The 25,581-nt window shown below is 49.5% G+C and overlaps 2 protein-coding genes across 2 annotated transcripts; both read right to left on the bottom strand.

The window, feature by feature from the left end:
- Window positions 1–8,072: 8,072 nt before the first annotated feature.
- Hoxa11 (homeobox A11) lies at window positions 8,073–10,437 on the bottom strand. The gene is made up of 2 exons (XM_027429644.2): window positions 9,717–10,437; window positions 8,073–8,305 (listed from the first exon to the last, which is right to left on the bottom strand). The coding sequence occupies exons 1-2, from the start codon at window positions 10,420–10,422 to the stop codon at window positions 8,073–8,075; spliced, it is 939 nt and encodes a 312-aa protein (XP_027285445.1). The 5' UTR covers window positions 10,423–10,437.
- Window positions 10,438–23,340: 12,903 nt separating this feature from the next.
- Window positions 23,341–25,217, bottom strand: LOC113837097 (homeobox protein Hox-A13-like). Its single transcript, XM_027429756.1, is given in 5 exon segments — window positions 23,341–23,585; window positions 24,322–24,857; window positions 24,859–24,936; window positions 24,938–24,983; window positions 24,986–25,217. Coding segments are annotated over 5 exon segments (1,137 nt in total).
- Window positions 25,218–25,581: the final 364 nt, after the last annotated feature.

Genomic DNA, 25,581 nt, shown 5'->3' with positions numbered 1-25,581 from the left:
CTGATCGCTGCCTGGCTCCTCAGTCCCAACGACTTTTCTCCTTCACTATGCTCCGTGGGGTCATGCTCTCTATTTCTGTCATCCAACCTTGCATAGCTGGCTTAGTGAGGTGAAAACCAACAGACTGGCAACCCTAGGAAAAGACTTCCCACCATCCTCGGTTCAGAGTCAAATGCATACATACTCCAGTCATCCAGAGGAAACCCAAACTCATTTCCTTTGGGGGACTAGATGTCGGCCTTGGGTCTCTGGTCTTTCTGCACTGGGAGAACTGGAGGGGAAATCTTGGAAGAATATGCCCAAGAAATACCTCTGCCACACTGCTTTCTCTCTGGCTTTACTTTAAGCCTTAGCATCCTATGCTCCTTGAGATTATGACAAAAACCTGTCACTATACTCTTGTCTTGCTGTCCCCACCCTCACCCCAGCCCACCCCCACAAAGACATGGCTGAGGCAGTCCTTGTTCGAGCCATTTTGTAGTATAGTGTGCACATTTTAACAAGGTGGTGATGAGGCAATCCATTCCCTGGAAGGCTGAACTAGGTTTGGGCCCTATTATATATAAGAGACTCTAGAGACCAGGAGCTTTGCTTAGCAGATACTGGGTCCTACTCTGGGGTGCTTTCTTAAGCAGTTGGAAGTGGTCAGCCTGGGACACGCTAACCCCCAAGTGTGTGCCTCATATTAAGCGCAGGAAATGTGACCTTTTCCAGCGGGATCCAGCGGAGCTTGTGCAGTTGATGCTTTGCCCCTGACCTGTAACCCACAAGGTTAGAGGTCTCCAGGATACCCTAGGCCTGCCAGCTCCAGTTGGAACAGGAGAGTTACTGACTGCCCAGATCCCAGGAACTACATTATTCAGACCTCTGCAAATGGCAGAGAAAGACTCTTACATTTAGATGGTCATGTTCTGGTTCCTCCCAGAATGAATCCAGCCACTGGACAAAGACAACCCTGAGAGCGAAAGCACATAGGAGACCCGGCTAGGTAGAGGCCAGCTCCTGGCTTCTGAGATTCAAGCAACTGAGACTGTTTGCAGCTGCTTAGCCAGCCGCGCCCAGGAAGCTATGCTTCTGCTAACACTAGCAAGCCATCCTTGCCACTTCTACCTCTGTCTCGCCAAGGTGACTACCTGGGAGGGCTGGATAGCTAAGCATCTGAATGCAAAAGAAAGGAAAGGAGAGAGAAAGAGAGGTGGAAAGAGATGAAGAAGGGGACAAGGAGATGAGAAAAAGGAGAGAGAGAGAATATGAACACAAATGAGCATCAGCTCTCTGCAGCTGAAAATTTCAATCTAAAGCAGCCACTCCAGAAAATAAAAGCTGGGTCTGTGTGAGACATCAATAACTATCTGTTTTGCTTCTGTACCCAAGGCCAAGGCATTTTTTCATTTGCCTAAAGAGCCAGAGAGCCAAAATGCTGCAAAGCTTCAGATTATTGACGCTTATGATCCTGCCTTATGTTTCCAGGATGTGCTTGGTCCCCACTCTGTTCACCAAATAGGTGGGACTCTTGTGTTCAACATATCACTTGGAAATGCCCTGATGATAGACAGGGCTGCCTGAAAAAAGGCGCTTTGCTCTTTAGCGATCCAGATATCCCTCTGCAGAGCTGTTATGTAGAGAAGTAGGTTCCCAGAGCGCTAAATGCTCCGTGAGGAAAAGGAGCACCAGCAGGCCAGCAGGCTTGTGGGCCAGGGTTAGAGCCCTCAGCTGGCTCTGCTTCCCTGAATGCCTGAATGTGGGTTTTAAAGGACCTGTGGCCATTGGAGAGAGTGTTTGAGATACCAGAGACTACAAGAATAAAGAGAAATACAGTGATACAGATAAAGCATCTTTCTTAACCTTCCGGATTTTCAGGGAGCCTTCTGAGTAATCCAAGGTTAGTTCTGACTTTTATAGTATGTGGAACCCAAATCTGCATTCTCATGATTTGACCCTTCACTTTCAAGGACTTCATAGACCCCTAAAGCCTTCTCCTCAAATTCTCCAGAGCATGAAGGACTCTCCTGGGACTCAGCAGCCCCTGCCCATTTGTCTGGCAAAACAAGCCAGGTGCCCAGCTGCAAGCCACTTGGGCTCATCCTAGCCAAGGCCTTGTAGGACAGCCAAATGGGCTTCTAGGCTGGATGGGATCCAGACGCCTGCAATTGTTGACCAAGGTTAAAAAGTCAGCTCTGGTACTGCACATAAAGGCCATCTCTGCTAAAGGTTGGAGGAATTAGATTGCTTACTACCAGCCTCACAGACCATGGCATTGGCACTTGGTTCTTCATCAGCCTCTGTGGAGAACAGATGTGTTCTTCTCAACAGTAACTTTCCCTCTTGCAAGAAACCAAATAGGGTGTTTAATATGAGCTCTTCCTTCCTTCCTTCCTTCCTTCCTTCCTTCCTTCCTTCCTTCCTCTCCTCTCTCTCTCTCTCTCTCTCTCTCTCTCTCTCTCTCTCTCTCTCTCTCTCCTTGTGTAAGTGTTGTATGCCTTCATGGAAAGGCATACAACTTGAAAGACTCTTCAAGTCTCTGACAGACTTGCTGAGCAAAGGAACAAGAGGAGAGCCTAACTGTGGGATACTGTGGGGGTATCTGGCCGACTGGCCTGATGTGGCTGTCTTAAAGTAAATACAATGACTCAGAAATTCAAGTTAAATGTAGTTGGTGGGGTGAGTGCCTGCTAGGCTTTCTTGGTCTGGAGGCCCAGGCATCCCTCAGCCACCCAGAAGGCTCCAGTGTCTCTCCCTAGACCACAACAATGAGGTGTTAGCCTCCTCAATAAAAATATTCTGTTTATTGGGCTCCTTGGCTTTCCGGACACTTGCCATCCCCAAGAGATTAAGTACAGTGATTCCTTTTTCTTTCTTTTCTCCTGTGCCCTTCCTTTCGGCTGCTGAATTCCATTTTCCTTCTCTAGATGCCTTTGACCTAAAACCCTTGGTGCCTGCTGTCCTTAACCAGACATGTACAGCAATCACATTGTTGCCGCCACTGCCAGTGTCTGTGTTTGTTCGGGAGTAAATACTGACAATTTCTACCTAGTGATAACACCCAATCTCTCCATGGAGCCGCAAGAAATGCCAGGCACATGAACCAAGAAGGTTTGGGGATTACTCTGCATTTTACTGAATAGCTGATTCCTCTTCCTGAGTAGGCCCTTGTGAGGCCCCCAAATACATTCTTATATTTTTGATTGTGAGCCTAGCCTTTAACGGCTGAGCCATCTCTCCAGTCCCCCAAACACATTCTTATTATGAAAATAAATTGACTTTTTCACTAGGTCAAAACAAAACAAACAACAATCAAAACAAACAAACAAACAAACCCCTAGGTCCTGAGAATGAAATACAAACCAGTTTGTATATGGAGACCATTCTCAACGCTTTGGGGGTTCCAAATTATCCAGAGGGCTGTAGGCTGGATTGCAGCTTCATGAAGAAAAATTAATGCAGTTTCAGCAGTCCAGCATTAATGAACTTTCAGAAATTCTCCCATTTATACATGTATTAATAACTAGATTTTTTTCATAAGCGACAGACATTTCCAGGGTTGCTTAATGTGTGTTTTTTTTTCTTTTCTTGTCTACCAGGTTCAATCTCTCCTCAGCTTAAAATATTTTTCTATTTCTTTTTCGTCTAAATCTAACCATCGAGCTGGCCCTTGCCCTTTAGTGGGGGAAGTACTGAGCCTTTTGTCAGTAATCTTGAAGTGCCAGCGTTCTTAGTTTTTTTAGGTAAGGAAATGGCTCTGGCCTTAAAGCTGGAGGTAGCTCAGTAGTGTAGGGAGCATTCCCACCCACTGCCGTTCACAGAGTGGGCCCTCCTTTCTGTTCAGGGTTGCTTTTATTTGGCATGGCTTAGGAGCCCATGCTTAACAAGACCAGCAGTTCATAAGCATGGTTTTCACTCACACACATGTGAACAGGGACAGCATGTATTTGTTCTGAACTTCTTTTTACTCATCAATGGTATGGTATATATGGGGAAAGAAAGAAATTATTTCGAGAAAGAAATGAAAATATATTAAAATAAAATTTTAAATATGGGAGAAACAGGAGATTTAAATCTGGCCTTCAAAATTCAAGCATTTGCGTTATTTAAAACTTGTTTTTATGAAAGTCTTGAGCAAATGCCTACTGGGTCAGACTTGATCCCCCACGCCGTTTAAACAAATGGAATGATATTTACCAATGTGGTTTTTTTGTATAATTTGCAAAATATATAATAACCCCTCCTCGTTTTAATAGCTAGGATATTTTGTTGGAAAATGTCAGCCAGGGCTATGATGCCACATTAGAAATACGCAGTACGGAGCTGTCTGCAACATCCTCAAAAAAAAAAAAAAAGAAAGAAAGAAAGAAAGAAAGAAAAGAAAAGAAAAGAAAGAAAGAAAGAAAGAAAGAAAAAAGCCCACCAAAACCAAAAACCAAATACGACTTCTTTGACTGCCCTTTTGGGGAACAAAGCTTATTTCTAGCTTTCTAGGCAGATTTCTAGACTGCACCTACGAGAAAACCGGTAACTTCTGGCGGGCTGCCGCGAGGAATAAACCCGCTCCCACCGCCACAGATGCTGACCGCTCCATTGTTTCCAAGGAGAAACTTTTGTTTTTCTTAGTCTACCATCCCTTTTCTCTTCAAACAGCCCTAACCCCAGCACAGCTGATTCTTTCGCCTGGGTTCTGACCATACCTATCGCATTCAGGTCTGAATATTTCAGCAAAATAGAAAGAAGATCGCCTGGGGTGAGAAGCTTGGGTGAAATGCTGGCGCAGAGAGCTAAAACCGACAACTTTTCCACTTAGGCCTCCCACAGCTTTGCAACCATAGAGGGCTATGGGGAGCGCGCTTGCGGGTGTAGGGGGTGGCAAATGCGCATCACCCCACAAACTCAGTCATTTGCTTAGCCATCAGCTACGTCCCCACTCCCACCTCTACAACAGTGAAACTGATAAACTTGTGGCCACTTACCTTGACTCATTTCTGAAATCACTGCCAAACAGCAGCAGCTTCTCCACGCCGCGATGTGGAGAGGCCTAGCACAGACGCTTTGCTTTAAATTACAGTCCCAATCACTTCTTGAGTGCGAGGCTCCCTTTTTTTGAATACGAAGGGGAGCCGGACAAGTGAAATAACGTACCGTGCTGCTCTTAGTACCACAAGCGAACAAAGGCCAAGAATCTCGCTGGGGTTCCCGGCTCCCTGGCGGCTTTGACATTGATCGGAAGTGCGCCATCTCGTGGCGGCTGAGGGCCTAGGTGAGGTTGGAGTTGCAGCCTGCAGCCCAGAAAAGGAAGCTGGCTCCCGGCAGAGAAAGAGCGAGAGAATGTGCCCAACCCGCTGCTATTGAGATCTCATTTTTACATCTAAGAAATTGCTGCAAAACCCCAGCCGGGTTTATAGCGGCGCATTCCAAATATGCAAATTGGCCGGCCCAGGACGGGTTTACGACCACATTGTCACAGCCATCAGAGGATGGGCTTTTATAGGGCTCAGAAATCAAACCCGCGCCCGCCTGCCGCCCTCTTGCAAGCAGTTCTCCTGGCTAGACTCTCTCTAGCAACTTGAGAGACTTTGGTTAATCTTTAAACATCCCAAAGGATGTCTTTTCCTAAACTGGGCTTCCCTGTCCATCCCTTTTAGCCCCCCCCCCCCAGTAGGGCCCTTGTTCTTCTCAGTGTGTCTATCAACCTAGACATTCATCTAGGGGGTCTGTCCCTCTCCCTTTTCAGCTCACTTTCTCCCGTCGCGCCAGTTAGACAAACACACAAACAAATAAACAGAGCAGAGTCTGAAGCCTAAGGCCTTTCTCCAAACGAGACCCTCTGTGCTGCTTTGGCTCTGCTTGGGTGGCTGGAAAGAGGGTGGGATGGGCAACAAAAGGCTCTGTCCTTTCAGCCCTGCCCCTCAAGGTTATGGGTGATGTCCAAATTTAAGGCAGAAGTTCAAAGGCAGCAAACAAAGAGCAAGCCCGCATCTTTCTTTGCCCCAGGGAACGGAGAGGGAGCAACAGAACAGGAAACACACTCAGAGGTTCCCAAGATTCAGCTCTGCCTTGGTACCTAGACTCACATCTTTGTTGTTGAAGGGATCCACAGGGTACACTCAGAGGGGCTCTACTCAGTCCTGAGGTGAGCGCGGTTAGACTGGGTCAGACCACTGGCCATTACAAGCCTCCAAGGCCTTCCTTAGGGCTGAAGTCAGTTGGAGGGAGAAGTCTCACATGTTAGGCCTTGACCTATCCCATCCATAAGATGCTGCCTTCCACAAGGACATACAGCCCCGCTCCCTATGCTCAGTCTCCATTGTAGCTCAATCCTGATTATTTCACTTCTACCACACACCCCCTCAGAGGCCTGGTAACTTGCCCCTTTTACTGACTGGTAAAAGGATGCTAGCTAAGGGCAGATATTGGGCAGCAAAAAGCAAACAGGGAGACAAATGTCACACCAGGACCCAATACTCACATTTCTATCCTATTTATTTTCCGTACCCTGCTGTCTGTGTGCATATTAAGACATACAGGAAATATGGGGTAGATAAGAACTGGCCCGAAGGCACTCATCACAGACAGAGCCCCTAGGGATTTCTTAACACAGGGAGGCAGAAGAGATTCACTTGGAGAGCGCCTGGCTCCCCAGGGGAAGTTCTCAGGTCTTGGTAGGCTGGCTCTAGGCAGGTCAACTCTTTTCAAATGTTAGAATATTGTAAGAGATTAACAAGACTGTCCCCAACATTCTTCCCATTCTCTTCAGCACCCTCCAAGAAATCAACTAACGGGGGCGTGGTGGAGATAGAAGAGTATTGAAACACATTAGGTTATGCTTTCTTTATTTACAAGACTTTTGAACACCATCCCTGTATGAAGCATACATTCAAATATTTTTTTAGCAGTGAGCGAGTTTAACCGTGGAACACTGTAAACAGATAGAGCCTTTAAATATTTTTATTATCCGTGCCCCCTCTACATTGCATCTTAAAATTCGCTTTGGTTCCTTCGGGGAAATATATATATAATATAATATTTATCTTTTAAAATAACTCCAAATCACTCTCCGGCTCTTAGAAGATTGCCAGAAGCTTCCAAGCTCAGTTCTGAGTCAATGAGAGCAGAGTGGGGGGTTTGGGAGCAGGAAGACTTCAGCCCCTCACAGCCAAAGCCAAGGACCCACTGTTCAGGCCTGCTACTCTGCTGCCTGACACCAACAGAATCCAAGCTTCCTCAGCATGGCCGAGACTTTGCCACACTGTAGCATTCCACAGGGCCTTTCCTGTAGAGATTGAGGGACCAGCAGCTAGCACAGCCCCTGGACTTGTCAATGTCTTCTACCTCGGGAATAGTCAGCTCTGCCATCAAACTTTGGGTTTGAATGAAGATCCATCACCACACTTGGGAGATAGAAAACCCAGGTGGACTGCAGGAGGTGGCTGCTAGGAGCTCAGGCCTGGGTGCAGAACAATGGGTAGATAGGAGGGATGGAAAGACATTAATGTCACCTGGACAGATTTCTCTTTCCTTAAGGACTCCCAGCTTTCTTTCTCCCAGGTCACAGCCACCTTTTAGTCCGACTTCCTTTTCACATTACTTTGGAAAGCAACCCCATTCTGGACATCTAGTAATCCTTCCCTTCCTCCTACCCTCATCCCCAAGATGAACTAGGCCTGGAGAGCATACAACTTCTTGACTTGGGAGCCCTGGGGGTGGGCAGTATCTGTGCAGAGGGTCCTGAGGGGATGGCCTCTAAGGGGTTTGGCAGGGGGCCCAATCCCCAGTGACCACACCCAGCCCAAAGCTTTTTCGGGTTCTAAGAGTGAACCACCAGGGGTCCCAAGCCATTCATTCTGTTGATTCACAACTCTTAGAATCCAATTATTAACAGGAAGCTTAACCATGGAGATCTGAACCAAGAATTTCAGGCCCCTTCCTATTGGGCTATCTCTGCAAAGGAAGCCTCCCCTCTCTCCTTCATCAACCCCCCCTTTTTTTCCAAGTCACTGTGTGGCTTGACCTTGTCAAGGGCAAAATCTGCATATTATTTCACATGTATGAAGCCCCTCTCCCAATTCCAGGAGGCTGGAGCCTTAGAGAAGTGGATTAGCTGAGTAGTACTGTAACCGGTCTCTATTAATCTTTTTTTCCTTCATTCTTCTGTTTTGAAACCAGATTTTGACTTGACGGTCGGTGAGGTTGAGCATGCGGGACAGTTGCAGGCGCTTCTCTTTGTTAATGTAGACGCTGAAGAAGAACTCTCGCTCCAGCTCTCGGATCTGATACTTGGTGTAAGGGCAGCGCTTTTTGCGGGTGCGTTGGCCACCTAAGGAGGGAGAGAAGCAAAGAGTGAGCAGCGAATAGGGGTTGCAACTCACCCCAGGACCCCCAGGGGAGAAAAAGGTCTGGCTACAGGGTCTGGAGGCCCAGTCCAGGCCCCTTCAAAGTCTTTCCAGGCCCTTGCCTTCAGGCTGCTATTGCTGGCCAGGGACAAGTTGCAGTCGGAGCCGGCTTCAGATAAAAGCCAGCTCCCTAGATAGGCCCCCAGGGAAAGGTCTCAGGCTGCCCCTTGAGCAAAAAGGAGGGCTCCCCAAGGCAACGGGCGAGTTTGCGCTGGCTAAACTGCTTTGAAAGCAGGCAAGTGGGGGTTGCGGGCTGCGCCTTGCCCCGCCAGACTAAACAAACAGCCGCCCGAGGACATTTCACCTTCAGCACCTGGGCCGCCTGTTCCTGAGGCAGTAAAGGCATGCATCCTGGCCCCAGGCTTTCCCGGTTGCAGCCATGATTTAGCCCTCCTTAACATCTGGGGCGGCTGCGGGGTCTTTTGTCAGCCTGACTCCTGATCAAGAGCTCTTGGGAGCCAGCCTCCCAGCTCTCTCGAGGTGGGAGGTGGCAGAGGAAACCCCCTATCCCGGGCCTTCCCACTGCACTTACTGCCACCACACAGCCAGAAGGCCCTCAGCAGGGTAGGGATGCTATTTTAGGGAGGGTAGAGGGAAGAGAGGCTTCCTTAAGTTTCAGGCAGGAGCCAGTTGTTCACCCTCACCTTAAAAACAAAACAAAACGAGACAAAAAAAGAAAAACCAAAACAAAAAACAAATTACATTGCTTTTGACTGATTTAATAACAATTGTGAATAACAGAAGGAGGCATGTAATTGCCACCGCGCCAAAGGAAAATGGCTTCCTTTGGACAAAAAGGCCAACTTTAGGTTAATTTGTTTCTTTTAATATATTGCTCAAGCTAAGCGGGCTACTTTATCTATTAAATGCGCTCCTAGCGCCATCGTTAAACAGCCATGCCTTTGAATCCCAGCCGGGACTGGAGTCCCCGCTGCAACACATGGCTTTTATAAAAATCTCCGGATTACCTCGCTATCAAAGGCTCCTGAAGCCCTTGTAGGGGGAATTTACAGGCGCCCACCTCCGGCTCCCCAGCCTGGAGCTGGCCTCGAGCGGGATCATGCTGTTGGGTTTGGGAGCTGAGAAGGGAAAAAAGGAAAAAGGGGAGTTGTATTTTTTTTTCCAAGCGTGCTTTGGCCGGTGGGTATTTCACGGCCAATTTCAGCACTCGCCACGTGATCCCTCCTTTTATAACAAAGTTTTGTTGGGGGAAACCTAAAGGCCCTTCATAAACCTTATATGCTTATAAAACAGCATATAAAAATTTAACAGCGGTGCTGCGCTAGATTCCCAACTCCCCTTTCATAAAGCGCTGGGCGCTGCCTTTATACGCACCGGAGCTGCCGGCCTTGTCCTCAGTGTGGCCGGAAGACGACTCCGGGCTGCTGCTGCTCTCGGGTCGCCGCCGCCGCTCCTTCTCCTCCGCCGCCGCCTCCCGACAGCCGCCGCCGCCGTCCGAACTTGAAGTTGCCGGCGCGCCCGTGGCCGCCGCCGCCGCCACCGCCGCAGCGGAGGTCGCAGCTGCCGCCGGGGGCCCTTTCTCGACACTCTTGTCCCCGGGGTAGTCAGAGGAGGCGAGGTTTTCCGGGGTGCCGTAGGCCGTCTCGAAAAACTGGTCAAAAGCCTGTGGCAGGACGCCGTTCCTGCCCACCGTGCTATAGAAATTGGACGAGACGGCGGGGGTGGGGTGGTGGTAGACGTTGGCCGAGCTCTTGGCCAGCACGTCGCCAGGCACGCCGGCCGCGCTGGGCGCCTGCAGACAGTCTCTGTGCACGAGCTCCTCCGCGGAGTAGCAGTGGGCCAGATTGCCGCGGGGGTGCCATTTAGTGGCGGGCTCAATGGCGTACTCTCTGAAGGTCACTTCGCGCACGGGTTGGACCTGGGGCAGGTTGGAGGAGTAGGAGTATGTCATTGGGCGCGAAGACGGGGTCTGGGGCAAAAAAGAAGGGAGGCTGGAGAAATCTGGACCCGAGACGTAGTAAGTACAACTTGGCAAATACATGTTAGAGGAGCAGGGACCACGCTCATCAAAATCCATCATTGGGCTACCTTGGGCTCTCCGCAGTAGCCGAGCTCAACATGATTCTCCACTGCAGCTGCCTCTTTGAAGCGGATCCGTGAAGTAGAAATTTGGAGACGTAAGCTGACGTGGAAATCTATCCCCATCCTTAGCAGGGAGGTGCTGGTCATGTGACCCGATGTTGAAATTGACAAGCTGCGAGCTAGTCCCGGCTTTTTTTTTTTTTTAAACCCCCCTCCCTTTCCTTTTTACCCCCTCCCCTCCCTCCCCGGCTTCCTTTCTTTGTAGCCACCTCAGGGGAAGCAACAGATCGTCACTCGGTGTTCTCACCGAAAGCACGTAATCGCCGGTGTAACTCATGTTGGCTGGGGGGCCTCCCCGCGCGCAGAAAGGCTGCGGTGCGCCCCCAAGCAGCTCTCCTTTGCTCAGCTACCTGGTCCTGGTCCACGAATGCGCTGAGGGCGGTGAGAGAGCGCAACTCCCGACGCCTCTCCCCACTCCCCGGTGGGTGAGGGATGCTCTGGGCTGGGGATGGCCAGGTGAAAGCCCGGAACTGTGTGGCTCCAGGTCTCCAGTCTGTTATCCGAAGGCTTACAGTTCGCCATCTCCTTCTTCGCAGTTTTCCCCACCCCCCACAGGCTTGCTCTGGGAAACACCTCAGCCTCAGACCCTGGCTGGACCCCATTTGGGGCCAGGCTTCGCAACCGTGGATGTGCCGGCCTCGTGGCTTGTCCGATTTGCACGGTGACTTGATTACACGCTCTCATTCATGGTCACTTCCGAAGCGCTTTAGTGCCTTCCGTCCCCAAACCGCCAACAGGCAGAGCAGCTTTCCTCCGCGGTTTGTCAATAATCCGCGCGGTCTGGAAGGGCCTTCGCCTTACCCGGGTTCCACCTTCCCTGTATCTTTTTGCTTACTTTCTTACCCCACGCCCTGTCCTTGGAGGATCCCCCTTCTCCTCGCTGCCTGTAGGGGTTCGGAGTGACTCCGCAGAGCCAGAGGCACTGGGACAGCACTTCTGCTCACCGGTCTGCAAGCTGCTCACTGGTCTGCTGAAGCTGACGAATCGGGAAACCATGCCATTGAGGCGAACCCTGGGCTGGTTTAGAGGCGCTGACATCCGAGGAGCCTTCTCCTGGGTATGCTGCACCTTTGGGGGACCCGCCAGGCTGCTTGCAGCTCTTCAGAGCTGTGAGGGAAATGGAGGGTGGCAAAGAGGGAGTAAGAAGCCCTGACTAAGAGAGGAGTAACCCGCCTCTTCTTCCTTGCAACGCCTAAGAGTGAAAGCAAAGGATATTCAAGGAAAAAAAAAAAATCCAGACAGCTCCCATCATTTTTGCTACTTAGTCCACAGGAGAAGTACAATGCCAAAGAAAAGAGAGGTATTCTAGCTGCCTGCACCTTGGCCCATAGACATGTCTTGAAAAGGCTAGGCTTTCTGTACAGATAGATAATAGTCAAGATGCCATAAATGTTAGGGTGAAGTTAGCTCTCTTCAGAAGAGGAGACGGAGATTAAGAAGACAAAATGATGCTTGCCATTCTGCAAGACCGAAGAAGTATTTGGGGAAAATGAAAGAAAAAAAGAGGGCACAGGGCAGCTAGGCATGGCCAGAGTAGGGAGGGGGCCAGACCTGGGGGCTCCCCACAACTCCCTTAGAAGGAGCTAGGGTGTCACAAAAGTCAAAAGTGAAAAATGAAAACCCTTTTCCCTTTCCTCATCCAGGAAATAGCCAACGGTATTTACATATCTTGGGGAGATTTAGAGTATAAATGCTAAGATCTTTGGTATTTAAGTGTCAACATCGATTTATTTATTTATTGCTGAGCTGACTGTAACTGACTCAATAACAAATTTAATCATGTATTGCTCTGGAAAAGAACTATTCTCATTATGTATTTTCTCCAAATAATGACCCACCATTGCATTTGAATGCCCACTGTAAATATCAATAATATCAAGTAATTACTGTGTAGTGGCGTAAACTAATTTATTAGCATTAATGTTTATGTGGCTCCAGCCCACCTCCCCCCTTTACAAGGGTTGCTTATCACAAATCAAGCTCCTCGGACACATTGGTTTAATGAACTCTTTATTCAGGATTTGCTGCAGGAACTTTCATGCCCCTCGAATCCCTGAGAGCTGAACTTAAAATTATTTGTGCATCTTCAGTTTGACATATTTGTCCACGGTGGCTTCATAGATGACTGCAGTGGTGTGAGTGAGGAGATCTAGCAGGGAGAAAGGTTGTTGCAGGAAGGGTAGCTTCAGGCCTTCTTCTAAACCTGGGGATGGAAACTACAGGATGGTCCTGCAGCAAAACAAAAAACAAAAAACAAAAAACTTCTATTTCCTGCAGTCGCCAAGGAGGCAAAATAGTTGTCTCTTCACGATATCTTTTTGGAGACTATATAAAAGGGAGGCAGGTTGAGAGCAGTAGTATTTGAGACGTTCCCTGGGTTGATTTTTGCCACCTCAAACTTTCACCCAGCAGCCCACCCAGTCCTCACCACCCCTACCCTCGAACAAAAGGAATGCATGAAGGGTTTCAGTGACTTTGCCATAACAAAGGCGCCACCACTGCAGGGCTCGCCCCGCCCCTGGGTGAAGGCAAACAAATTCTTGCACTTGTATTAGGGCTTTTAAGACCATAATTGAACCCGGGGGCGTCTAGGAGACCCGAAAACAGTTCTAGACAGACCTGCGGTTTTATAGCAGTTTTGGCAGTCAACTTCAGCTTGTGCCTGAGCAGTGGGGCCGAGGTGGCCCAGCCGCGGGGGATGCAAGGCCGCCGCCCCTGACTACATGGCAGCTTTCTCTCATAATTAGCTCGACTTCTCGGGATGACAGGGAGAAGGGATACCCGCAGAAAGGTCGGTGTGGCACTGTGCAATGCCCCGCACAGCCAGTACTCCCTAGATTCTCATCGAGGGCTAGTTGAATGGGAGCCGGCAGGTAGGTATCCCATGGGCGTCTGCAGAAGACAAGACAAATTCCGCAGGAAAGGCTGTGGGCGAAGAAGGTGCTCCACGAGTGGTTGGCAAAGCAACTCGACAGGCTGTAGAGAAGAGGGGTACCCGGAGGGATTTGCATCCTCGAAGGGAGCGTGTGGGGGCGCTGCGGTGAAGATGGGTGAGGAAAAGGCTTTTGAAGGCAACAGAAGGGAAATGGCCTGGAGCTCTGGAGCTGCCGATTGCTGTTAGTTCTTTAAGCAGAGACAAGAGATGGGATGCTCAAATCCCCGAGAATGCTCAATAGAAGCCGTTTTGCCTGGTCCTGTCCTGTTTAAACCTGGTAGAGTGAATGTTCTTCCGGCAGGCTTCAGCGTACAGGGCGGGAGCTGCTCTGAGGTTCGGACCCAATCTGGGGGAAGAAAGGGAGGTGGTTCTGCGGGTCCTTGGTTTTCACTTAGCTCTGAGCCTAACTGACTCTTTGGCTTTGCAGGAGGTCGAAGGTTGATCTCAGCCAACCAGGCTCTGGGAAAGACCGGACTAGGGATAAGACCACACCGGAAGGCCAAGTCCGAGTTCCATTCTTAGAAGAGGCGGCTCGGGCAAGGCTATGACATTGGCCCTGGACATTGGTTTCCCGGGAGCTGTTCTTTCTCAAGAACTACACAGAGCGCGGGCCGTCTCTAGAAAACACTCTTCAACGTTTATTTCCTTTAATCGTCAACCCGGAGCCCTACGGCGGCTAATGCAAGAGGCCAAAAAAAAATGTTTGGAGGAAGAAAAACAAAGGCAGGAAGTGGCCGCGGCCTGACGGTGCGTGTGTGTCTGTAAAGAAGGGGGGGAGCCGGTTCAATCTCCTCTTGTTTTTCCCAACTTCAAGATCTAGGCAGAACCCCCTTAGCGCTTGACCAAGGCTCCAGGCCCAGCGTTTGGACGTGGCCAACGAGTTAGGCTTGTGGGGCCGAGAGGCTAAGAAGGAAATTTGATCAGCAAAACAAACTAAGCCTTTTCCAGGTTTCTTCTGTTTCGGTCCCGAAAGGGTGGAGGGTATATTGGTATCCACAGTGGCTGCAGTTTTCCTCCTGTCAGGCTCAAATGTATCAAGAAGGGAGGGAGGTTCAGGCACCCTTCTCTCCACCCTCCTTCCCAAAGTAGATTATCAGAATAAAGTGTGTCCAGGTGCCTCTGTTCAGCCTGCTTTTTCTTGCAGTCGGAGGTGTATGGGGCAGTAATGGAATAGCACTGGGGGAAGCTGCCTAGAGTGTCTACGGCTTTGGAAGGATCATTTTGCAGAAAGGCAATGTAAGGCCTTGTCACCGAGGTGACTATGTCAGGGTTGTTTCCAACACAGTCATTCAGGAGGCCTGAGCTGGAAGCCCTGTCCCTTGCTAGGTTACATAGCACTGTGCCACTTCAAGGGAGAACAGACAACGGGGTGCACTTCTAGACTCTGGGTGGGCTTCTTAACATCAACTGGAAAGGCTGAAAGGCTACTGCCTTCTCTGGCTGTACATCTGGCTTCAGAGGCAGCAGCTGCCAGATATCCCTAACTCAGGGAATCTGAATCCCCTCACCCCCCAACAGCAATTCTTGGAAGGCTCACCATGGCATCAGTAGTGTGAATGTTCAACCAAGCTACCCCCACTCTCTTGTTCATCCTCAAGCTTTTCTTGTCCCCAGGCAGTTCCTGCTGGTTTGTTTGCCTTCCATCTTGCCTTTTCCTAGCTAGCCTTCCTCAGGCTTTCTCCTACTTTTTCTGTAGTCTCTCCTTGCTTGAGCAAGAGCTGAGATGTAGAGTTGCCCTAAAAGGAACCCACTGGACAGGTTTAGAGAAAGGGGTCTATTGGAGTTTTGACTTTCCCAGTTTGGGCCTCCACCAGAGACCGAAATTGGATTTCTTTACCGCATTCAATACTATGTTGCAAGCACAACCCCCCTCCCCCGCCTTCCTTCCCCCAGGAACACTTGCTCATTTTTCGGAGCCCATCTCCGAAAACTTTTCCATTCTGAGTAATCCCAAGAGCCCAGGATGGTAGGACCCACCAGACTGACCAGGCCTTGCTCTCAATTGTCTACAGTTACTGTTCAGTGAATTGATTAAAACACCATAAATATTTCACCATTTGTTGCTTGCATGAGCCTTGCTTTCCTCTCTCCCAAAATTCTGTTTATGAAGCTAAACTGAAAACTAGTGCTGGTCTGGTGGCCATATTTTACACAGGTGTGAGAGTTGGCTGGTGAGGGGGTTTGGTGAAATCGCCACAAAACCCTTCCCAGGGACTGGAAGCCAGACCCCGGTGTTGATACTCTCTCCTTCAATGTTGGAGGTGTCTTTGGAGTATGCCTTTCTTCCGTGGTAAGCTAAGGAGATGATGGCATGAAATGGCCCAAAGAGCTCCAAGTATTTGTTCTCTGAGTATGGTTTACTGGAAGCTTATGGCTAATCCATCACCTTATACTTAGACAAAATATCACTCTTATCACTACCAGGTGGAGACAGGGGCTAATTTGTGTCTTTGTCAAGGCACCAACTCTCTCCTGAGCTGGCCTACCTGTTCTCTAAAGCAAGAGAATACCTTGAACTTGACCTTACAGTTGGTTCTTAGCCTGACTAGTGGGTCCAATTACTATCCAGTGCCCCTGAACGTCTGAGCAAGTCTACATCCTTCTTCTGGCCACTGGAGGGTGGAGGCCACTGGAGGGTGGAGCACAGAGCTCAGCTTAGGGTCTCAGTCGTCCAAACAATCTGGTTATCATTTAGTTTACTGTGTCTCAAGCTGATGGGAGAGGGGAGGGTTTATTTCGGAACTATTTTTATTTTTATGGTTGCCGACTCATTAGAGAAGATTTTATTTTATTTTTTTCCTATAGAGTGGGAGCTAGTGGGGTGAGGAAAACTTTGAAGGGTGAAAGCCTGGCTCTCAATATCCGCCTCATTCCCCGCAGCAGTTTCGGCCCAAACGGGGGTTTCCTCAGCTGAGTGTGTCTGCAGTTAAGACAAAGGGGTGTAACACAACCAGAAGGTTGGCTCTGGTCCTTAGGCTGAGGATCTGAAGACATCCCGAGGCCCTAAATTACAAACATCTCCTAGAATGGCTCCACTTCTACTCATTACTGGTGGCAGCTTACATTTGAGTTTCAAGAGCAGCCTCTATCTCCATCCAGCCCTGGCACTAGGCGCCTTCTCCATTTGCTAGGACACGCTACCTATTCCATGCTATCCTTCCTGATGGAGCTCCTTGCAACAGCTCTGGGGGCCGGGGGCGGGGGGAAGCCCAGCTTTCTTGTTTTTTGAAAAAGGAAAACAATAATTTGCAGATCTCTTTTGGTTCTCTTTGGGTGACAGGCTCAGTGGCCAACTAGTCTTAGGCTATATGTTTACTGCTGGGCCTGATGTTCTGGTCTACTGCAGGCAGACATAGAGTAATTCTCTGTCCTGTAGAGTACAATGGGGCAGGGGGCTGAGGGGTCGGAGGGGGCAGGAGTCAAGGGGTTTTGAATTGGCATAGTCCACCTCTTTAAAGTAGATTTAGGCAGAAAGGGCATTAAGGGTCTCACCAAAGACCTGAAAAACCCTGAGTCTGGACTGGACAAACCCAAAAGGATCTTTATTTCCATATCGGGTTCCCAGCGGCCAGGCCGGCTGAGCCACTGTTTGTATCCAACCAGAACTTCGATTCAGCTACGTCTGTTCTCCTGGCTCGCTCTTGCCCTGGTTAGGCCTTCGTGGACTCAGAAATCACCCGCACTGGGCCAATTTCTGCCCTTCCAGGATCAAGGCATAGCTTGGGCTATCCCCAGCTTCAGAGACTCCTTTCCAAGGAGGATGGGGATAAAGGGAATTGAAAATCAAGAATCTTGCCTCGGTGCTCAAGCTCAGGCTACTAGGGCCAGGATCCTCTTGCAGCCAGAGTGATGGCCTGGCCAATGAGTATCCTCTGCTTTTCTGTAATCGTGGCGGCTTCTTTCTCAGGCGGCCCTGACCGTGAAGAAGGCGGTGGCGTTGAGGACTTGACCTTTACGGTGCGGTGCGAAGAAGAGCCGTAAGGAGCTGGAGGTCTTCAGCCTCTCTCACCCAATAGCAGCCCAGACACTCCACGCATGCCAGGCCGCTCACCCCATTTCCCCTTGCTGTTCGAAAGTGCGGGACCACAGGCACGCGGCCAGGAAACAAAGCCCCAAGCGCGCATTTCCCCACCTACCTGAGGGCAGAAGTCAGCTAAAGCCGGCTTCCCGAGGCCCTCTCCTCTCGCCGGTCCCCAGCCGCCCTCCGCCAGTGTCTGGGTGTTCCACAGTGCCACCCCGGTCCTGTCTTCAGGCTTTAGGCGGCAGATGCTACGCTCGGGGTGGGGGGTGGGGGTGGGACGGGAACCGGGGGACCGCGCGGTCCGAGGCTGCTTCTCTGCCCAGGTGGAGCTCCCTGGGGTTCATCCCGTGCTCAGCTCTGGGTTCCCAGGGCGGGAGTCTTGGGGACAAACACGGTTTCTTTTCAGGCCATCTCACAACCCCTTTGCGAGAAAATGCTCCTGTCAAGTTTTATTTCCCATTGCAAAACCACCTTCCACGCTGCCAAGAATTAAGACCAGGAGAGATTAAATACCCGATTATTCTCCTGGGGACGGAGGGGCGGGGCGGAGAGGGGGCACCCTCACAAAACCTTCCTTCCAGTCGTCCTCACTCGTTCTCTTGTCCTCGGCAAATAGCGCCTGGAGCCGGGCGAGGCCTGCGAGGCCTGTAGTGACGTCAACCTTCAACTCGGGGTGGCTCATCGCGCGTGTCCGCGGCCCTCCTGTGCCCACGCGGTGCGAGCTGCTCGTTCCAACGGTGACCTCTGCCGCGGTCCCAGGGTTCTTCTGCCTGCAGCCCTCAGGCCGCCGGAGCCGGGTGCCAGGCAAGGTTCGGGCCTCCATCTTGAGCAGGGGTGTCCAATGCCAGGGTAGGGGGTTTGGGACAGCGCCTGTCCCCTACGGGCGGGCGACACCCGGCAGCTCTCTAAGTCCACAGACAAACTGCTCTCACTCGCCCACACCCTTGCACCTGGGCAGGCTCCGCGCCTCCGACGGCTGACAGAAATGTGAAGATCTTAGACCCTGGTGGAATTATTTCTGCTGGGTGGGTCCGGCTCTGCCTCTGAGCCGGATAGAAACGAAATCGACTGTGGCAAGGCCTTGGCTGCTTTCACGTTGGAATTTTTCTTCGCAAGCATCACCTTTCTTTTACAATAACATTTTAAATAGCAGGCACCTCGCAGGCATTCGTCAGCTCTAGGTAGATGCGTGAGGACTGAGTGCTAATTTGCATAAAGCTCGAAGCCAGATTTTATTTACCCGGCGGCCAAGCAGATGAAAACTTAATTAGCGTGCCTGTCTAAAACTCAGGCAGACGTAAATCTCGCCAGGCCCTTTGGATAAGGCCGCATCTTTGCTTATGAAAAATGGGACGCGAGCAACTCGTTGCACATTTCTCTGATTCTCCCGGTCTTGGGCTGCTGACACGCATTCGATCAAGTTTAAAGGAATGTACATAAATCAGCAATCCCCTAGCGTCTCTTCAGTCGAGGTTCACAAGCCCAGAAGGGCGCCTCTGGTCCTGGGCAACCTTCCTCCCAGCTCCTAACCCGGGGAATTCACACACACACACAGACACTGCATCTTCACGCACGCAAACACACAGCACTGAAAAACCTGTTCTTATCTACTGTCTGGCTATTACTTGCACACAAATACATCATCCTCGGCTGAATTTCGCTGCCTTCGGGCGAATCTCTAACAAAATATTTAAATTAGGTTGAGTATCTTTAAATGAATATTTCCCCTTTTTGTCTCTAAGTTCGTTTGTTTTTAAAATCTTATGTTAATTTAAAAATGGCTTCTCCTCGGCAATAGGCATAAATACTTAGTGAAATGCACAGTGACTTTTTACAATCGTCCACTTAAAGTTACTTAATAAATCTGACAGTATTAGGAGCAGATGGAAAAGGTCGTTTTTTTTTTTTTTGAGTCCCATATTTATAATTTTTTATTCAGAAGTTTTCTTTTTAGAAAAAAAATACTTGAATGAGGTTTTCAACATCATTATTCATGGATCACTGTCTGCCATTATTTTCCCTATTTTTTTTTTCTGAAGGAAGCCAATGTTCTCCTGACTATCTCTGTTCTAAGGGTTTTAGGCTGGTTGCTATTTAAAAACTAAGAAGTCTCCAGGCAGGCATGGTAGCAGGACTCCTTTAATGCCAGCTTTCGAAGACAGAAGCAGGTGAATTTCTGAGTTCAAGGCCAGCCTGGTCTACAGAATGAGTGAGTTCCAGGACAGAAAAACCATGTCTCAAAGAACAGCAACGAAAAAACAAAACAACCCTCCAAAAAATCCAATAATAATAACAATAAAATAAAAATTACAAAAGCTTGAGAAGTCATTCTAATCCACAGCCACCTCAACTAATCTGCTTAACATAAGGCTATTTTAAATAGGAGGGGTGTTAGGTGAGATGGACACTGTCAACAACCATTTTAGAACTAAAGGGAGGAGCACCCTGACATCTTCTGGAGAGAGAGAGAGAGAGAGAGAGAGAGAGAGAGAGAGAGAGAGAGAGAGAGGAGAGAGATACATTACCCAGGACTCCTGCAGTAGTGGTGGCTTTCAAAAGGGGCAGTATTCCATTTGTAGAGCTGTTGTTGGCCTCTTTCCTAGGCCTTAGGCTCAGAATATTTCTTACATCTATAGAAAAATATCTCCCTTCAAGAGAAGAATCCCCTTTGGAGCAGTTCATAAATAGCGTTTGATCCATCTCGGAGGGAAATTTCCAACACTTTAAACATTTTGGAGAAGTCATTAACTTTGCTTGATGGTCGTTCATTTGGAAATGGGGCTGTGACTCAAGGTGCAGGGCGGTGGATCTGAAGCTGTATTTTTCATTTGGTTCCACAAATGGTTGACAATCCTCAGGGCAGCAAAATATGATTGCACTTTACAAGACCATCTGAGGTGTCTGTTTCAGGACCATCCTTTGTTGAAACAGCTTTATATTCTTTCCATAATTCCTCATCTATAAAGATATAAAGAAGCTCTCAGTCTTCAGGTGAGGCTGGAGATGTTTCCATCATCGGGATTGTAACTGGCCAATATTATTTTCCACAAAATGATGAATCCAGTTCTCCCATTCACTGTTATTTTCCTCTAACATAAACATAAATTAACCTCCACCTGAAAATCCAAAGCCCAAAGCTACTGCTTCCATCAACATTTTAATACATGTGTGCACAGAATGGACTTCAAACACACACACACATACACACACACACACACACACACACTGTGTATATTAAATACATAAACATGCATATGTATCATTTATGACTCTGAACACATTTCTTGTTTTGATAGGGGTCAATAAACAGTAGCTATGATACTGATTGTTAATATAGTGTTGATGGTGGTTGTTAATATTAAGTATATTTATTTCTCCCACAAATCAAATGACAGATTTGCAAGCATCAATATAAGATTGCACACCACCCTGGAGCAACACTCAGCCTTTAGCAGACCAGGATAATTTTCCTTGTGCACCCATATTCTGACCATTTTGTAGATGAAATATTTAAGTTCTTCTACTGACTTCTCAAAGTGGTGGGTTTCTTTGAATTTCTGAAATGTAACTCTAGAACACTAGAGTTAGGAAGGCATGTGAACTTTTTATTTGCCGTAAAGATTCCCAGATAGTTCTAATTAAGGTCACAGACCACCTTGGAGAGCGAGGGCCAGGAAAGAATGGTTATTTAAGAACACCTCTTGGACTGTAACAAACATGGACAGCTTTAAGGCAGATCAGCAGAAATCTGATGCAAAGCAAGCTGCCGTGAGGATGAATTAAAGTTGGCCATCAAAGAAAGGAAGCAAACTTCGCCACATAAAGAACATTTTGTACCTCAACTCTAGAATTCATTTTAAATTACAGTGTCTTCAGTCATCAGCAATTATTACTATATCTGCACAAATTCTACAATTATATACACAAGCACACAAACACTGATATTCAAATGTATACACATATAAACATATATTATATATCCACATATATACAAGCACATGTATAATTTACATATAGTCAAATCTCCTTTTGGAGCAAAAAAAAAAAAAAGGAAAAGAAAAGATATGAGTACCAAATCTCTCTTAAGTCAAGGACTTAAAGTCTGGTTCCCTTAAGCAGAAGAATTACAAGAAGGCTTGTCAACACTAGGTGGCGCCCTTGATCTACTGATCTGGCTGAGGCCAATTCATGAGCTGTCAAAAGTCAAGGTCACAAATTGTCTTTTTTTGTCAAGGTCAAGGTTTAAGGCCTTTCCTACTCCTGTCATTTCAGCAAATACCCAAGCCTGTCCTTTCAGTCACAAGCAGACCCAAGAGCAGATTTTAAAATATGACAGCCTAGGCATTGCCGATACTCAACAACTGGTTTTCGTTTCCACAGGGAGCCTGGGAACTTACACTAGCTCTCTCTCTCTTTTCCTTTCTCTCCCTTTTAGAATACCTGACACTTGCATCTCCTCGGAGCCTTTTCAGTTGTAGGATTTTAGTTATATGAGATTTTTCTCTTCTCATAAAAATTTAGAAAAAAAGCTGAATAGTAATATGAAAGAATGGTCCTTGGTTTGTATAAGACAAACCTGCCCATCCTCTTTTTGTGCAGTGTAAGTTCAGGGTAAAAAAGTAACTCGAGTGTTTCCTTCAGATTTTAACGGCAGTGATTATTTTATTAACAGAATTAATACCACTATCTACAGATCTAATTTTTTCATTTTTAGTAGAAATATTTAAAAAGCAGGTGCACAAATAACATTTTCACAGTGTGCTGAATGTCTTTATTTACAAGATAGCATTTATAGTGAATATGAACAAAACGAATGTGTGAATTGAAATTACGGCTTGATTAAAAATGTGCTGTGAAGATGAATCCCTAAACTTTCTAATGCAGTCTCATGACACAATAAACAAGGAAAATTACTAACTCTTTAGCAGATTAAAATATAGGATGTAGACATCTAAATATTTTGGAAAGAACCGGTTTCCATTTTGAGCTTTCTTTTTTAAAAGTTAAAAAAGGAAAATGATGTCTCTAGCCAAATATTTAACAAGTATTGAAAAATGCCAATTTAAATAAGTTTTTAAAAAGAGTATATTTCAGGAGAAACCCATATTAGGGTGGAACCTTCCAGGAGATGGGGCGTAAAGTGAAGCTTTCGGATCGTCTGGTGAGTTTTAAACACTTTAAAAATTACAACAGATCCTATGGAAAAATCTCTGACACTGGGTTAGTCCAAATGCCACCAACGTGCTTGTTGCAAGTAATTGAAAGGTGTTTCCAGAAGTTCATTACCCACCCAGGGTTCCCTTGTAGCCTCAAGGGTTTAGTTGGCTGCATTTACTACCAAGACAATTGACCCTTGGGTGAACATTCTCTCCTTTCTCCCTTCTTAGCAATAGTTCAAGATCAAAATTGCAGTGCCTTTTCCCTCTACACCTACACAAGAAACATTATTTTCAGAACGAATGATGGTAGGAATTTCAGGAAGGTTTACCTGAGCAGGCACTCAACATGCAAAGGGAATGGTGCTGGGCAAACGGATGTTGAAACAGCCTTTTGTTTCTGCAACCAGTTTTCATATTATTACCACCTAACACAGTATCCTAAAATATACTTACAAGATTTGAGTAAATTCGTAATTTATCGGAAATTGTGTGTTTTAGGGGCTGAGGAGTTGACTCTAGAGTTTGTCACTTAACTGTCTGGAGGGTTGTCGGGAGAACTGGCAGTCTTTAGCATTTCTCAAGTTTTTTGTTTTGTTCTTCCATAGAAGAGAAATAGATTCCTCTTAGGAGTGTCTCTCTTCCCAATTCTTCTGTTATTATAAAGCAATTATTGTTATCTGGGCAAAGAAGTGAGTCCTTAGGTGTTTCTTCAAGCTGCCCTCTGCTGCACCTTTTAATCCATTAACTAGTGGTCTTGAGTTTATTGATGACTTTTTTCTCTTTGACCCTCCTGTTCTGGAACCAGATTGTGACCTGTCTCTCAGAGAGGTTCGTTGTGGCTGATATCCTCCTCCGTTTGTCCTTGGTAATGAATTTGTTTGTAGCGTATTCCCGTTCGAGTTCTTTCAACTGCACCTTCGTGTATGGTACCCGCTTCTTCCTCCCCCTCCTGTAGGAGCTGGCATCTGAAGGGTGGGAGACGACGTCTGCAAGATAAGGGAGAAGGCAAGTTACACTGGGAGCCGACCAGAGCCAGGACACAGGACACAGGCGACAGCTCAGTCTGAGCTCCCCCCGGCCCTCCTTGCAATGCCTGGTTGCTCTATGCCACACGCTCCATACACTCCGGCCTTCTGCCAAAGCCTGGAACATTAGTAGGGGTCATGGTTAGTTGTATATTAAAATGAAATCGCCCAGAGTTCCAATGACCACCCCAAACGGGTTATCCTGCCCATACTGCGCTCCTGGATCGCCTGACCCAGTGGTCCACATCTTAGCACTCAACAGTGCACAACACTTTTGTAGAGCCTGGCTCTATGCGTGCCCCAGTTCCCAACATCTTAAGCTTCTCCAAGGAAGCTATTTTTCAGAGAACCATCAGGGACAATTTGGTGAGCTCCAGATCAAGTCAATTTCTCATCTTGGAGTCAGTGTCAAGGGCTTGGGAGGGTGGGGCACACAAGGAGAAAGGGGCTGCCGGAGCTGGAACCCACAAGCTCCCTCCCAGTCACCCCTCACCGAAGGAGGGTCGGGGCCAGCTCAGCTTAGGGCAGGGCGGACAGCACCAGCCTGCTGGACTCAGACTCCCAGGGGTTCAGAATTGCTAGGGCAGGCCAGGCCAGGGAAAGTGCTGGGGGGACACCCGAGTGACCCCGGGGCTCGAGCCGAGGAGGAGCTGGAGAAGAGCCGGAAGACCGGGGCTGGAAAGGGGGCGCCATTTACCGGGTAGGGTGGACTTCCAGAGGTGGGGAGGTTGCGTCTGCTCTTTGGGGCAGTACATTTGGCCGTTCCAGCCGTTGGGCAGCGCCCAGGGCTGGTAGCTTTCCATGGGAAGCCCCAGGGGCTCGTGGCGCGACTCGCCAGGGCCCCCGAGCCCCGGGACCACCGGCATATCCAGGTAGCCGGGCACCGGCTGGTGGTGGTGGTAAGGCCCGGCTGCATAGCCCTGGTGGTAGAAGGCAAACTCCTTGGCGCGGGAGCTGAACTCCTCCGCCGCGGGGCCCGCGGTGTCCATGTACTTGTCGGCGAAGGCGGCGGCGGCCGAGGCGGGCTGCGCGCACGACTTGATGGCGTTGGGGTGCGGGCCCATGCGGGCGCACGGGTAGTAGCCGCTGCCGAAGTAGCCGTAGGGCAGTGCCGCGGGCCCCGACGAGCTTTGTGCAGCCGCCGAGCAGGGGCTGCACTGCTTAGCGGCCTCGGCACCCGCGGGCCCCGCTGGCCCGGGCCCTCCCGACGACGACGCGGCGGCGGCAGCGGCGCGCGGCGGCGGCGCGGGCGGCGGCGGCGGACGGGGCCTCCCCCGGCGCGCTGCTGTAGGCGGCCGCGCGCCCGGCGCCAGGGTGCGGGATGCGCCATCAGGTTGCGGCACTGGTTGGCCGCGGCGCGGCGGCCGCGGCGGCCGCGGCGGCGACCGAGAAGTTGCCCCCGCGGCCGCGGCCGCGCCGGGTGGGGGAAGCCCCGCCCCCAGCTCCGCCCCGCCGCCGCCCGGCCGCCGCCGCCGCCGCCGCCCCTTCCATGTTCTTGTTGAGCTCGTCGGCCACCAGGCCGCCGCCGTTGTCGTAGAGGAACATGACGGTGGGCTCGATCCAGCGGGGGTGGAGGAGCACGGAGGCTGTCATAGCCCGAGCCGCATGGAGAAGACCCCAGTGGCGCTGTTTTAAAAAGCCCCCAAGAAGTGAAGAGCGCGCGCGCGGGGCCGGGGCCCGAGCGAGGGGGGCGGGTCGCGCCCTGCGGGGTCGCGCCAGGCGCCGCCCATTGGCCCGCCCCCGGCCCGCCCCCGGCGTATGCAAAGCGGGCGGCTCCAGCTCGGCTGGGCGCTGGCCGCCCGCCGCCGCCCCGCGCGTCCTCTGCGCCAGCCAGCGCCCGCCTCGCGGCCGCGCAGCCATCACCACGGAGGAGGCGGGGGACTCGGGGGTGGGGTGGGTGGGGTGGGGAACACAGGGTGCGCGCCTCGCGGACCCCGACCCCTTCCCCTGGTCTCCT

Source organism: Cricetulus griseus, chromosome 8 (genome assembly GCF_003668045.3).
Source record: "Cricetulus griseus strain 17A/GY chromosome 8, alternate assembly CriGri-PICRH-1.0, whole genome shotgun sequence".
Classification (NCBI taxonomy): Eukaryota; Metazoa; Chordata; class Mammalia; order Rodentia; family Cricetidae; genus Cricetulus; species Cricetulus griseus.
The sequence above is the reverse complement of the archived record's forward strand: the minus strand, read 5'-3'. Positions and strand labels throughout refer to the sequence as shown.

Excerpts from the sequence above, each read along its gene's own strand:
- Hoxa11 (XM_027429644.2), bottom strand. The coding sequence starts at position 10,422 with ATGATGGATTTTGATGAGCGTGGTCCCTGCTCCTCTAACATGTATTTG. Across the intron at positions 8,306-9,716 it reads GGACAAGGCCGGCAGCTCCG|GTGGCCAACGCACCCGCAAA; the intron begins GTGCGTATAAAG and ends CTCCCTCCTTAG.